Source organism: Brassica rapa, chromosome A09, assembly GCF_000309985.2.
Source record: "Brassica rapa cultivar Chiifu-401-42 chromosome A09, CAAS_Brap_v3.01, whole genome shotgun sequence".
In the NCBI taxonomy this organism is placed as follows: domain Eukaryota; kingdom Viridiplantae; phylum Streptophyta; class Magnoliopsida; order Brassicales; family Brassicaceae; genus Brassica; species Brassica rapa.
Window position 1 is genome coordinate 3,573,610 of NC_024803.2, and position 14,548 is coordinate 3,588,157.

The 14,548-nt window shown below is 28.2% G+C and overlaps 2 protein-coding genes and 1 long non-coding RNA gene across 4 annotated transcripts; 2 read left to right on the forward strand and 1 right to left on the reverse strand.

Annotated features, from left to right (window-relative positions):
* The first annotated feature begins 1,811 nt into the window (after window positions 1–1,811).
* Window positions 1,812–8,187, forward strand: LOC103837059 (polyadenylate-binding protein-interacting protein 13). 2 transcript variants are annotated; one of them, XM_009113383.2, is made up of 10 exons: window positions 1,837–4,660; window positions 5,042–5,149; window positions 5,260–5,304; window positions 5,400–5,472; window positions 5,554–5,666; window positions 5,741–5,800; window positions 5,932–5,979; window positions 6,076–6,144; window positions 6,480–6,541; window positions 6,866–8,187. In XM_009113383.2, exons 1-10 carry the CDS (start codon window positions 4,301–4,303, stop codon window positions 6,915–6,917), a joined length of 990 nt encoding a protein of 329 aa, XP_009111631.1. In that variant the 5' UTR covers window positions 1,837–4,300; the 3' UTR covers window positions 6,918–8,187. The 2 variants fall into 2 exon arrangements, with proteins under 2 accessions (XP_009111632.1, XP_009111631.1); XM_009113384.2 differs by lacking the exon at window positions 5,741–5,800 and having other exon boundaries at window positions 1,812–4,660.
* Window positions 7,094–12,410, reverse strand: LOC117127973. Its single transcript, XR_004451015.1, has 2 exons — window positions 11,935–12,410; window positions 7,094–11,883 (listed from the first exon to the last, which is right to left on the reverse strand). It is a non-coding gene; the product is annotated as an uncharacterized LOC117127973 (long non-coding RNA).
* Window positions 11,555–14,472, forward strand: LOC103837185 (polyadenylate-binding protein-interacting protein 13). The gene is made up of 10 exons (XM_033279133.1): window positions 11,555–12,023; window positions 12,406–12,513; window positions 12,605–12,649; window positions 12,744–12,816; window positions 12,893–13,005; window positions 13,131–13,190; window positions 13,296–13,343; window positions 13,437–13,505; window positions 13,831–13,892; window positions 14,209–14,472. Exons 1-10 carry the CDS (start codon window positions 11,613–11,615, stop codon window positions 14,264–14,266), a joined length of 1,047 nt encoding a protein of 348 aa, XP_033135024.1. The 5' UTR covers window positions 11,555–11,612; the 3' UTR covers window positions 14,267–14,472.
* Window positions 14,473–14,548: the final 76 nt, after the last annotated feature.

Here is a 14,548-nt window from a genome sequence, read left to right on the forward strand (position 1 = left end):
CTGAGATTCAAATCCAAACTTTTTTGTATAAAATCATTGATAAAGTTTTAATCAAATCGGTGATGAAATTTGTTTAACAATTTATTTTTATCTGTTTAATACCTGAAAATAAATAAATAAAATATTTTAATTTTCTGCAATATAAAACTTTGTAAATTAAGTGTTTTGGCTAAAAGAAACTAAAATATTAAATTAAAATAATTTCTTTTAAATCAATATGAAAGAAAATGTTAAAATTCATTGAAAATGAAAAAAAATGTGAAATATGTTGCGAGAAAAAAAAGAGTAATTTTTCAGAATCTTTCTAAATAAATGACATTAAAATCATTAGTAAAAAAATTAATATAGATAAATATAATAACAACGATGAAGAAATGGTGTTGACAAATTAACAAAATTATTAATAATGAAAAAAATGGTATTGACAAATGATCAAACTAACTAATAATAATAATTTATTGTACATGAAAATTAATTGTTTATTTACGTTGTACATACAATTAATTTTTTATTACTGTAAAGCTATTTATTAAAGCAAGAAAATAATATTAATTCATTCTATATAAAATAAAACATTTTAATGTTAATTAAATAGAATATGTAAAATATCTTAAATGAAATTGTGAACATATGAACAAATCATTTTTAGTTTAATTTAGAAATGATTTGTCAATTTTCCACCAATTAATTTTTATGTAACTACAAAATAAAATATATATGAGAGCATATCTTATATATTGTAAATATTAATTAAAAATAAGCAAAAAAAAACTAACATTCTATGTATCAATTTTTTAGATAATATTAGATATATTAAGCTGAATAATAAAATATCTGTAATCGTCATGTTTTTTGTCTAAATGTTCAGCGACAACACAAAAGTCTTCAATCTTAACCCAAGTTCATTCAGTTAGAAGAGGCATGTAATGATAAATAAATTTGTTTTTTACTATTGCTTGTATTTTATCACTTTTATAAAAAAATCATATAATTTCTACTTGGTTTAGAAAAATAAAATAATGGCATAAACATATATATTTTTGTCGGTCAACACCATATTAAGTGTTAAAACTTTGTCAATGATATGCTTTTATATAAATTTTATTTTTCACATGGTCGATCCAATTAGTTTTTCTAGAAATTAAATATTTTATGTTATCTTATAGACATTTCACTAAAATTTATAATATGTAATTTACAAAAAAATATTGTGTTTATATAAATTTTTGAGGGATGTAAATTACAAATTAGGTTAAATGAAGAATATTTATTTTATCAATACAAATATTCATTTGTTACGGTGGTTTCCAATTTGGTTTACAGAGTCAATATGAGTCGTTGAATTGTTTGCTGTCAAAAAAAAATCATTTATGTAAAGTTTCTTTTAATAATAGATCAACAAAATGTTTGTTTAAATATATCTTGTGATTCATATTTTTGGGAAACAAAATATAATAGTATCCATTTAAATTTTAACCAATTTCCTTTTATCCCCATATATCTACAATGTGAAAAATTAGCAATCTAGTAAAAAATTAAATATATCTTAATAGTCTTTATAGGGTTTAAAGTGGACCATCATTTTCACTAAAATAAGTCTGAACATTGATACAAACATGATAATACAACACTATTCAATCCATGTTTGATTGAAGATGAATTTGGCACATAGTCCTTCATTTGTAATCTTGAGTTTTCCTAAACAGTTGCCAACAATGCAAATTGGTTAATGTATAACCAGAAATGAAGTCATTAATACTAAAATATTTAAAATTAACCTTGTTTCATATAATTGACTCGCCAAAAATACAAAGGGTATGAATGGTGACCAGAGAACGGCGAATAACAAAATTATTCCTTGTTAAAATTGATAAGGAACAACCATTCCTTTTCATTCCTGCTATTTTATTCCCGAACATTCTTTTTTTATTCGTTCCTCTTGTTTCTTGAATGGTCACCAGTCAAACCCAAAGCTAGAAATGTTTAGTGAACTTAGACAGTCTCTAACTTTTCATATCCAAATCTCGGGTAATCTCTCATGAAGCTTCACATTCCAACTCACATCCACAAAATAGTAATAATGGTGACATATATAGAATATTTTTTTTTTTAAATTTAAATTTAATATTTGAGTATCTTATTAAGTAAATGAAATTAACTTTCATCCATCAACTTAAAATTAATTTTAGACTCATGTTCTCCAAAATCTCATCATATAGATCATTCCAAATATCCAAACGTAGTAACCCATCCAACAAAGTCTAAAAGTTTAAAACAATAGTAAGATATTAAATTTGGTAACGAATGCATAACATATTCATTCTTAATAAACTAAATGATAATACATACCAATTAAATAAATGTTGTCAACATTTTTTTGGAGAACTCGTTTGAATGGAATCTGATCAAACATTTAGTTTTCACTAAGTATAAAACCACAAAATACCTGACTGCGTTCGACTAAATTGTGGAATTGGTGGGGAGTATTCATTCTCGATCCATCACAAAGTTTAACTTCAAATCGTCAGAATATTTTCCATCCATCTTCATCAAAAAGCTGAAGTAGTGTGTATTCAGTAATTGATGAGGAAGTGTTACTTCAATTCTACAACCCTAATTTTAAAGGGAAAATAAACAAAATTTATTATACAATAAACCAAAAATGAAAAATAAATATTACATAGAACTTACATTTGGGTCAGCAATAATAAGATGCTTCTCTTTCAGATTTAGCGGACTTGTTGTTTGTTATACTGTTAATTCCTTTGCCCAAACTTTGACATTAGTTGATTCTTTAGTAAGGTTGGAAATTAGGGTGTTATTGTTTGCCATGAAGTTAAGTTTGACTTTCGGTTTTCTCTGATTTTTCTTGAATGAGTGAAAAATGTCTTAGAGAATTTAAGATTTGATAGATATGTTTAGATTGTTCTTTTGAAAAGTTTTAACTTTTCATCAAATATTAAAGAAACATCAAAAGGTATTATAAGCGAGTAATAATGTTCAGAACAGAAGGATAACATACTTAAATTGTGATAAACAATAAATTCGATATAACTTGATAATTTATTAGTGTGTTGTCGTTCAATAAAAATAAATTTATTTATTAAATATTGTTTTAAATATAAAAAATAAATGCATAATATATGTACTATTAAAAAGATGATTTTTACATATAATGAAAATCAAATCTTACTTAACAATATCAGATTTGTTTTAAAGAATTAATTTACCTAGTATATATTAAGTTTTTACTATATTCTAAACAATAATATATGTTTTTGTTTAATGGTTCAACACAAAGATATTTTCATATTTGTCTAAACATTTTGTAAATCTTCTAATATATATGAAAATACATTAATTCATCTACCATCACTCTATAAATGATATTATACTTTTACAATATTCAATATCTAAAGATTTGCACTACCTAATAATTATTTACATAATCAAATATATATCAAAATACTTTATTAACCTATCAATGTAATGTAAATGACTAATTTTCATATCAATATGATGTTCTTAATCAATTATAGTAATTGTGATATATTGTATATTTTATATAGTAACAAATATATGATTTATGAATATCAAAGCTTTATAATTTTATGGAACTATGTTAAAATATTTTGTAAATTTTATCTATAGTTATTAGTAAATTTATATTTGAGACTCAAATCCATTTTCTTGGTATAAGATCATTAATAAATTTTTAGTCAAACCGATGGTAAAAGTTTTTACAATTTATTCCTAACTACTTAATACCTAAAAATAAAATAATAACAATAATAAAATAGCTTGATTTTCTTTTACAATTTGTTTTTTTTTTAAATTAAGTATCTTAGCTAAAATAAACTAAAAATCTAAAATATAAAGTTATATAATAACTTATTCTAAACCAATATGAAAGAAGAGGTTAAAATTCATTGCCAAACAAAAAGAAAATAGTGAAATATGTTGGTAGAAAAAGATGGGTAATTTTTTGTTAAAGAAATAACATTAAATTTCATTAGTCAGAAAATTTGATATAAATTAATATAACAAGAACAATGAAGAAATGGTGTTGACTTGTCACCAAAATAATTAATAACGAAGAAATGGTATTGACAAATGACCAAACCAATTAATAATCATTTATTGCATCTGTATATTTTCTTGACTGGAATTTGTTGTAATTTTTTGGTAATCAATTTATTGTTTTCATTTAACCAAAAAGAACTTCATATTCCTCTATTCTACTTCAAACTTTTCTTGGGTCAGATTGGTTGCAATACAGATAATTCATCCTTTGGTGTGAATGATCATGGCTGTCCCGGAAAATGATGATGTGAAAGTGGACTCTTCTGATCAAAATCTAGACAACAACACTGCTTCATTAGCAGCTACGATGAGGCCGCCATCTTCTGATGATCAGAACCCTGAATCCAACTCTTCTGTTGAGACACCAAACTCAACAAAGGGCAGTGAAGGGGCTCTCAAGAGTGAGATAAGTCATATGGATGTTAAGTTTTCTAAACTAAATCTGATGGCTAAGGAGTATGTTCCACAGCCACTTGCTCCAACCCTCCCTGTGTTTGTGGAGAATAGCTTATGGTTTACCAACAGTTTCGCAATGCAAGCTTTCTCTGCTGAGGACAATGACCTTTTCGATACAAGGGTATGTATTATGTATATCATTTTTTGCATTATTCTCTGAGTTATGGTGTATATGTGCTGGATTTATTATGTTTCTTTAAAATATCTTGTCAATGTTTACATCTTTGAATTATATAACATTTTTTTTGGTTTATCATTTCTTAGATTGATGAGAAATGTAATATGAAAACCATGATCTGTGTTTGCAATGCTGGATCTAGAATTAATTTAGAGGACCATAAATATTTAATTCAATCTTAATAAAAAAAATCTGATAATTTGGAGAACATGTTACCTATATATAATAGTTTTTAGAAAATAGGGGTCAAACCGAATGTTTTATCCAGCTATACTTATAACCAACATGTGACCTATATATAATAGTTTTGTCCTTTTAATGCAGAGAATGAACTTTGGCCAATGGAAGCAAAGGATGAGCAAGAAAACAAGCCTGGCTCAGAAGGAAGAAGTAATCAGGAGAACTGTCCATGTCTTAGACATTGATCAACAGGTCTAAAAAGAGAATTGCTATCTTCAAGAACGCACTTTCTGAGCAAGAACGCACTTTCTGAGAAGGAAGTGTAATTAAACTAACCAAAGCCCTCTTTTGTCTTTTTGTAGGTTAGTGAGGAGCAACTTGCTGGTCTCTTTCAATCTTGTGGCCAGGTACTTGAGTAATGTACCTCTTAGCCACTTTGTTTTGATATCATCTTCAAACTCAAGTCTCATACATTTTCTTGTACATTTTTTGGGGTCTAAAGGTTGTTGATTGTCGTATATGCGGTGACAATAAATCGATTCTCCGTCTTGCCTTCATTGAGTTCACTGATGAAGGTACCCTCTACTCTTAACTGGTTTATCACTTTAAAATGTTCTTCTTGTGTTTACTAATTAATCATTGAAGTAATGTCTCAGAGGGAGCTAGGGCTGCTTTAAGCCTATCAGGAACACTGTTTGGTTCTTATCCTATACAAGTTCGTCTTTCAAAAACAGCTATTGCACCTGTGAACCCGAGTCTCCTTCCAAAGGTTAGTTAATTTATATAATTATATCTAAACCAGTCTTTAGGTTTGACTCTGAGATTGCTTAATGTTGCTTTCAGTCTGAGGATGAGCGTGAGAAATGTGCAAAGACTGTTTACTGTACTAATATCGACAAGAAGGTAATCTTGATTTTCATTTTTCTAATTATTTTTTATCTGTTTGCATCATGACTAATTTAGTCAAACAATGTAATGGAGAAATTGAACCTTTTCTATTCATCTTAATTAGTTCGTTTTTATATTACATGCAGGTCACTCAGATGGAACTGGAAGATTTCTTTAAAGCAGCATGTGGGGAGGTACATATTTGGTTATAGCTAGGCAGATTGTTTATACAATTATACTTTATACTATGTTGTGTTTTTCGATTTTAAGTCATATTTATTCTCTTGTAGATTCAACATGTGAGGCTTATTGGAGACTGTCATCACCAAACCTGCATTGCTTTTGTTGAATTTAAGCTGGTGATTTTCTCTTGCCTGTTTTCTCCTTACATCAAATTTCATTATCACGTTGGTAACTGTTGAACCTGATTCTAAAGTTAAATCATATTATGATATACTTATAAAAGTTTCAAGTTGAGCTTAATTAATTTTACATACGTGATAGTCTTTAAGTTGTACTTATAATCCTCGGACTAGATATATATTATGTCATAAATGTGATATACACACTGCAATAATGTGCATGGTCCACTATATATATTAATTTTTGTTTGGCCTGATGAGGCAATGTTTAACCCTAATCACCTTTATGTAAACATAATAAAGTGGTAAATGATTAATTTTGAATGTTTCAGGTGGAAAGTGCAGTTTCTGCTCTTAATTGCAGCGGTATTGTCTTGGGCTGTCTTCCTTTAAGGTAGGGTCACAACAGTTTCACTATTCTTTTTTTTTATACTGTGGCCTCTTGATTCTTCTCGTGTTTAGTTTTTCATCAATCTATTATAACCATTTGCGATTAGCTCGTTTAGTTTTGAATGCAGAATGTTGCATGCTAGTTGTAGATATAAATAGTTTGGTGGATTTTGTAATATTTTCTCTTGTTAAGACGCCTCAGGTCTTTAGGTATTTTCGTTTTATTCAAGTGTAAGTATGTTGGTGTTCTTTAAGGTTAGCAAGACATAATAAAATCATCACTGTGTCTGTGAGATTAATATTTTGCTTTTCTTCTATATGTGTGAAGGGTGAGCCAGTCAAAGACACCAGTGAGGCTAGACCAACCTGATTTAAACTAATGGTAACTTCATCGATTCAAGGAGAGAAAGAGCGATCAAATGTTATTTTAAAGATACTCAGAAGCGTTTTATGTTCGTATAATTAATAATCCTTTTTGTTACTTAACCTCTCAGACTTTCTCCTTCTTCTATTTGCGTTATGGACCAAATTGTTCGGTTTTTTTTCTTTTATATTCATGGATCATTTTAAGACACTTTTTTGGGGAAATCTTTGACTTTGCTCTTATCTTTTGTCTGAATCTCCATGCATAGACATCTGGTAAGATTACTCAGTGTGTTTATTTGTTTTAAATTCTTGTCAAATTCTTTCATTAATCTTTCTTGTTGTTTCTGTTAGATTTTAGGAGAGTCTTTGCTTTGTGAAAGAATATTTATTTTCTATGTTATTTAGTTTGATCTGTTTTTTTTAGTTTATAATCATATTATTTTGTGAAAGAATCTAGTTAGCTTGCCAAGATATAGGCGACCATTATGGTCAAACAAAACCATCTACTAAAAAGGCCATATATCTTGATATACTATATTCACTAAACCACAGTTTTTTTTTATAAATTAGGAAATCCTAAATAATTTATTCAATAGTTTTAAAATCTAAAGTGTTTGTTGGTGTTGTGATCATTTCAGACTAGATCTTTTCCACAATTATTTTGAACTTTACTTGTTAGGTTCTTTTGATGTGGTAATTAACAGATTCTATTCTTTTCCATAACAGTAATATTGTAATTTAAATGCTAGCTTTTTGTGTAGGTAGCTTTCTGTATTGACCACAACTAAAAGTAGACTCAATACATATGGAAGATTTTCTAGTTTATATTTTTAGCATGTTTGTAACTAAAAGTACTAGATTTTGACCCGCGCTTCTTAGGTTTTTAATATTTAATAAATTTTAAATTTAGTATAATTTTTTTTGTTTCACATTATAACTATTGATTTTTAATGTTTCTATTATTCATTATTTTTTATAGTGTGAGATTTGTTTGAAATAGATTTAAAGATGATATCTATGTTTTTAGTAGTAAAGATATTCATTATTAAAAATATATATTTTAATTATTGAACTGTATTAACCAATGTTTTGAAAATCTGATCGGACCGTACGATCGAACCAGTCGGATCATAACTCGCTCTTCTAACTGGTTCTGAGTTGTGCTAAAAACCAAATTTGAGTTAAATCGGACCTAGTTCAATATTAAAACCCAGTTTTTTCAAATTCAAATTAAAAAAAAATTGCAAATTTTAATAAGATTTCATCAAAATTTAATATTGTTTTCTACTACATATATAAATAAATTAGTTTTAATTTTTGATTTTTTTCATTTTAATTTTCCATATCAATTTTAAAATATAACATTGATATAAACTTATATCAAAATTAATTTATAGTTATACTTACATATATATAGTTAATTAAATTAAAATTAAGCGGTTAAACCGGTCCGACCATTGATCCAGGTGCAATGTTGAATCAGTGTCCCGTTCGGTTTTCAAAACATTGTCATTAACCACAAGCTATCAATTTTAAATTAAAAATGAATTTTTCTCGCATATATTTATATCATAGTTACAACTATCAATTTACATTATTAACAAACCAATTATTTTTAGTATTGATATAGTTTTCAATTTCAGATATTAAATTTGTGATAACATTTCATAAAAAAGTCAAGAAATACATGAATAACATATCACTTAAAAAGTGCAATGAATATTGTTAAGTTTGTAATACAATGGTATGCATCATATGTTCGGTAATCTATATGTAGGGTCCAAAAATATGTACATTAATATTGATCCGTTTGTTATGACTATTTCCTTAAGTTATTTTCTGTATTAAGAAAATAATAATAAAATCTTTACGTACAATATCGTTTTTAGTTACAATATCTCTTTTTGTACATTAAGGAAATTATGAGTTGATGTATGGAATATTACTTTGGCTTAAAAATAGGCTGAATTATGTGGTGTTAGTCTAACTAATAGGTCCAAACAACCTTGCATAAGTAGATTTTTTTAAGAATGCTTCCCTTTTAATAGTATAGATATATTATTCATCTATATGACCAAGTCCTCTGGCTTGTTTGTTTCAGATTGGGACCTTATTAGTTATCCAATAATAAAAATAGATATGTATTAATAAAGCATTTATAGGGTTTAAAGTGGACCATCATTTCCACTAAGATAAGCCTAAGCATTAATACAAACATGATAATACAAAATTATTAAACCCATGTTGGATAGAAAATGAATTTGGCACATTCTTTGTAATCTTGACTTTTTCTAAATTATTTGTCAACAATGCAAATCGGTTATTGCATAGCAAAAATAAAGTCATTAATATAAAATACTTAAAATTACCTAGTTCCATGTAATTAACTTGCCATAAACGCAAAGATGGAAATGTTTTAATGAATTTAGAGTCTCCAACTCTTCATATCCAAATCTCGGGCTATCTTTTTAGAAGCTTCACATTCCAACTCATATCTACTAAATAGTAATGTTGGTGACATACATAGAAGATTATTTTAAATTTTAAATTTAATATTTGAGTATCTTATTAAGTAAATGAAATTACCTTTCGTCCATCAACTTAAAATTGATTTTAGACACATGTTCTCCTAATATCTCATCATAAGAATCATTCACAGAATGTCTTAGATATCCAAAGGAAGTAACCCATCCAACCAATTCTACAAAACTCGAGCAATAGTAAGATATTAAATTTGGTAACGAATACATTACATATTTATTCTTTAAAAACTAAATGATTATACATACTGATTTGATAAGTGTTGTCAACATTTTTTTGGAGAACTCGTTTGAACTGAATCTGATCAAAAATTGGATCTTCAGTAAGTGTAAAACCATTAAATACTTGACTGCGTTTGACTAAACTGATGTGGAATTGGTGGGGGTTATTTATTCTCCATGCTTTGCAAGGTTTAACTTCAATCGTCGGATATTTTCTATTCATCTTCATAAAAAAGTTGAAGTAGTGCTTGTCCAGTAAATGACGAGGAAGTATTATTTCAATTCTACAACCCTAGTTTTAAAGGGAAAGTAAAAAAAAAATCGTATCCAATAAACCAAAGATAAAAAAATTGAATAAATATTACATAGAACTTACATTTGGGTCTGCAATAATAAGATGCTTTTCTTTCAGATTTAGCGGACTTGTTTGCCATACTCTTAATATTTTTTCTCAAACTTTGACATTAGTTGATTCTTCAGTAAGTTCAGAAATTAGGGTGTCAATGTTTGCCATGAATTTAGGTTAGAGTTTCGGTTTTCCTCTGACTTTTCCTGGATGAGTGAGAAAGTATTGGAAAATTATAAGATTGTTCTTTTGAAATGTTTTAATTTTTCATCGATATAAAGAGACATCAAAGGATATTACAAGTGAGTGTCAATCTTCAGATCATTAGGTTAACATACTTAAATGGTGATAAACAAGAAATTCGATATAATTTGATAATTTGTTAGTGTGTTGTCGTTTAATAAAAATATATTTAATAATTATAGTGTTTAATATTTAAAATAATTATATAATATATGCAATATTAAAAATATGATTTTTACATATAATGAAAACCAAATCTTACTTAACATATCAGATTTTGTAAAAAGAATTATTTTGCCTAGAATATATTCAGTTTTTGTTATATTCTAAACGATAATATATGATGTTTGGTTCAAACAAAGTATATCTTTTATGTTAGTCTAAAATTTTATTAAATTTTCTAATATATATGAAAATACATTAATTCATCTACCATCACTATAGAAATAATATTATATTTTTACAATATACAGTATCCAAAGATTTGCACTACTTGATAATATATTATTTACATAATCAAATATAGGTCAAATTACTTTATTAACCTATTAATGCAATGTACATGACCTAATGCTCGTATGAAAATGACGCTCCTAGTCAAATATAGTATTATTATATAGTAAAAATATTGTTTTATGAATATCCAAGCTTTATAATTTTATTTGAACTATGTTAAAATATTTTTTTAATTTTATCTTTATAAATTTACACAGTTATCAGTAAATCATATTTGAGACTCAAATCCGATTTTATGGTATAATATTATTAATAATTTTTAGTCAAATTGATGGTAAACTTTTTTACAATTTCTTCCTAACTGCTTAATACCTGAATATAAAATATAAAATATAAAATAATAAAACAGCTTAATTTTCTTCTAAAATATAACACTTGTATTTTAGATAAAAGAAACTAAAAATATTAAATATTAAATTATGTAATAATTTCTTCTAAACCAATATGAAAGAAAAGGTTAAAATTAATTCATCGCCGAAAAAATAGTGAAATATGTTGACAGAAAAAGAGTAATTTTTTTCAGAATCTTGTTTAGGAAATAAAATTAAATTTCATTAGTAAGAAAATTTGATATAAACAATATAACAAGACCAATGAAGAAATGGTGTTGACTATGACCAACATAATTAATAATGAAGAAATGATATTGACAAATGCCAAACTAATTAAGAATAATTTATTGCATCTGTATATTTTCTTGACTGGAATTTCTTGTTTATTTTTTTTGGTAATCAATTTATTGTTTTCATTTAACCAAAAAGAGCTTTATATTCCTCTATTCTACTTCAAACTTTTCTTCGGTCAGATTTGTTGCGATACAGATAATTCATCCTTTGGTGTGAATGATCATGGCTGTCCCGGAAAATGCTGATGTGAAAGTGGACTCTTCTGAACAAAATCTAGACAACAACACTGCTTCATTAGAAACTACGATGATGCCGCCATCTCCTGATGATCAGAACCCTGAATCCAACTCTTCTGTTGAGACACCAAACTCAACAAAAGGCAGTGAAGGGGATCTCAAGAGTGAGATAACTCAGATGGATGTTAAGTTTTCTAAACTAAATCCGATGGCTAGGGAGTATGTTCCACAGCCACTTGCTCCAACCCTCCCTGTGTTTGTGGAGAATAGCTTATGGTTTACCAACAGTTTCGCAATGCAACCTGTGTTTGTGGAGAATAGCTTATGGTTTACCAACAGTTTCGCAATGCAAGCTTTCTCTGCTGAGGACAATGACCTTTTCGATACAAGGGTATGTATTATGTACATCATTTTTTACATTATTCTCTGAGTTATGGTCTATATGTGCTGGATTTATTATGTTTCTTTAAAATATCTTGTCAATGTTTACATCTTGTGAATTATATAACATTTTTTTTTGTTTATCATTTCTTAGATTGATGAGAAATGTAATATGAAAATCATGATCTGTGTTTGCAATGCTGGATCTAGAATTAATTTAGAGGACCATAAATATTTAATTCAATCTTAATAAAAAAAATCTGATAATTTGGAGAACATGTGACTTATATATAATAGTTTTTAGAAAATAGGGGTCAAACCGAATGTTTTATCCAGCTATACTTATAACCAACATGTGACCTATATATAATAGTTTTGTCCTTTTAATGCAGAGAATGAACTTTGGCCAATGGAAGCAAAGGATGAGCAAGAAAACAAGCCTGGCTCAGAAGGAAGAAGTAATCAGGAGAACTGTCCATGTCTTAGACATTGATCAGCAGGTCTAAAAAAAGAATTGCTATCTTCAAGAACTCACTTTCTGAGAAGGAAGTGTAATACAACTAACCAAAGCCCTCTTTTGTCTTTTTGTAGGTTACTGAGGAGCAACTTGCTGGTCTCTTTCAATCATGTGGGCAGGTACTTGAGTAATGCGTCTTTTAGCCTCTTTGTTTTGATATCATCTTCAAACTCAAGTCTCATACAGTTTCTTGTACATTTTTTGGGTCTAAAGATTGTTGATTGTCGTATATGCGGTGACAATAAATCTAGTCTCCGTCTTGCCTTCATTGAGTTCGCTGATGAAGGTACTTCTACTCTTAACTGTTTTATCACTTTAAAATGTTCTTCTTTTGTTTACTAATCAGTGAAGTAATGTCTCAGAGGGAGCTAGGTCTGCTGTAAGCCTATCAGGAACTCTGTTTGGTTCTTATCCTATAAAGGTTCGTCTTTCAAAAACAGCTATTGCACCTGTGGACCCGAGTCTTCTTCCAAAGGTAAGTTGAGTTATATAATCATATCTAAACCAGTCTTAGGTACAACCAGAGTTAAAAAAAAAAAACCAGTCTTGGGTTTGACCCTTCTCTTATCTATTCCTGAGAATGCATAATGTTGCTTTCAGTCTCAGGATGAGCGTGAGAAATGTGCAAAGACTGTTTACTGTACTAATATCGACAAGAAGGTAATCTTGATTTTCATTTTCCTAATCACTTATTCCTCAGATGGAACTGGAAATTGAACCTTTTCTATTCATCTTAATTTGATTTCGTTTTTGTATTACATGCAGGTCACTCAGATGGAACTGGAAGATTTCTTTAAAACAGCATGTGGGGAGGTACATATTTGGTTATGGCCAGGCAGATTAGATTGTTTATACTTCGTACTATGTTGTGTTTTTAGATTTTACGTCATATTTATTTTCTTGTAGATTCAGCATGTGAGGCTTATTGGATACTGTCATCACCAAACCTACATTGCTTTTGTTGAATTTAAGCTGGTGATTTTCTCTTGCCTGTTTTCTCCGTACATTAATTTTCATTATCACGTTAGTAACTGCATGAACTTGATTCAAAAGTTAGATCATTTTATGATATTAAAATTTTCAAGTTGAACTTAATTAATTTTACAGACGTGTTAGTCTTTTGAATGCTGTACGGATTAGATATATATTATCGTCATAAATGTGATATACACACTGCAATAATGTGCATGGTCCACTATATATGTTGAATTTTGGTTTGGCCTGATGAGGCAATTTTTAACACTAATCACCTTTATGTAAAAATAATAAAATGGTAAATGATTAATTTTGAATGATTCAGGTGGAAAGTGCAGTTTCTGCTCTTAATTGCAGCGGTATTGTCTTGGGCGGTCTCCCTTTATGGTACGTGTTACAACAGTTTCACTATTCTTTTTTTTTATACTGTGGCCTCTTTTGATTCTTCTCGTGTTTTTCATCAATCTATTATAACCATTTGCGATTAGCTCGTTTAGTTTTGGATGCAGAATGTTTCATGCTAGTTGTAGATATAAATAGTTTGATGGATTTTGTAACATTTTCTCTTGTTAAGACGCCTCAGGTCTTAAGTTATTTTCTTTTGATTCAAGTGTAAGAATTTTGGTGTTCTTTAAGGTTAGCAAGACATAATAAACTCATCACTGTGAGATTAATATTTTGCTTTTCTTCTATATGTGTGAAGGGTAAGCCAGTCAAAGACACCAGTGAGGCTAGACCAACCTAATTTAAACCAATGTTAACTGCAAACCGATTCAAAGAGCTCATCAATTCAAAGGAGAGAAAGAGCTATCAAATGTCATTTTAAAGATACTCAGAAGCGTTTTATGTTCTTATAATTAACGATCCTTTTGTGACTTAACCTCTCAGACTTTCTCCTTCTTCTATTTGCGTTATGGACCAAATTGTTCGGTTTTTTTTTTATATATTCATGGATCATTTTAAGACTCTTTTTGGGGATATCTTTTATTTTGCTCTATCTTTTGTCTGAAACTCCATGCATAGTCATCTCGTAAGCTTAGTCA

Excerpts from the sequence above, each read along its gene's own strand:
- LOC103837059 (XM_009113383.2), top strand. The coding sequence starts at position 4,301 with ATGATCATGGCTGTCCCGGAAAATGATGATGTGAAAGTGGACTCTTCT. Across the intron at positions 5,980-6,075 it reads TTAAAGCAGCATGTGGGGAG|ATTCAACATGTGAGGCTTAT; the intron begins GTACATATTTGG and ends ATTCTCTTGTAG. Across the intron at positions 6,145-6,479 it reads CTTTTGTTGAATTTAAGCTG|GTGGAAAGTGCAGTTTCTGC; the intron begins GTGATTTTCTCT and ends TGAATGTTTCAG.
- LOC103837185 (XM_033279133.1), top strand. The coding sequence starts at position 11,613 with ATGATCATGGCTGTCCCGGAAAATGCTGATGTGAAAGTGGACTCTTCT. Across the intron at positions 13,191-13,295 it reads GTACTAATATCGACAAGAAG|GTCACTCAGATGGAACTGGA; the intron begins GTAATCTTGATT and ends TATTACATGCAG. Across the intron at positions 13,506-13,830 it reads CTTTTGTTGAATTTAAGCTG|GTGGAAAGTGCAGTTTCTGC; the intron begins GTGATTTTCTCT and ends TGAATGATTCAG.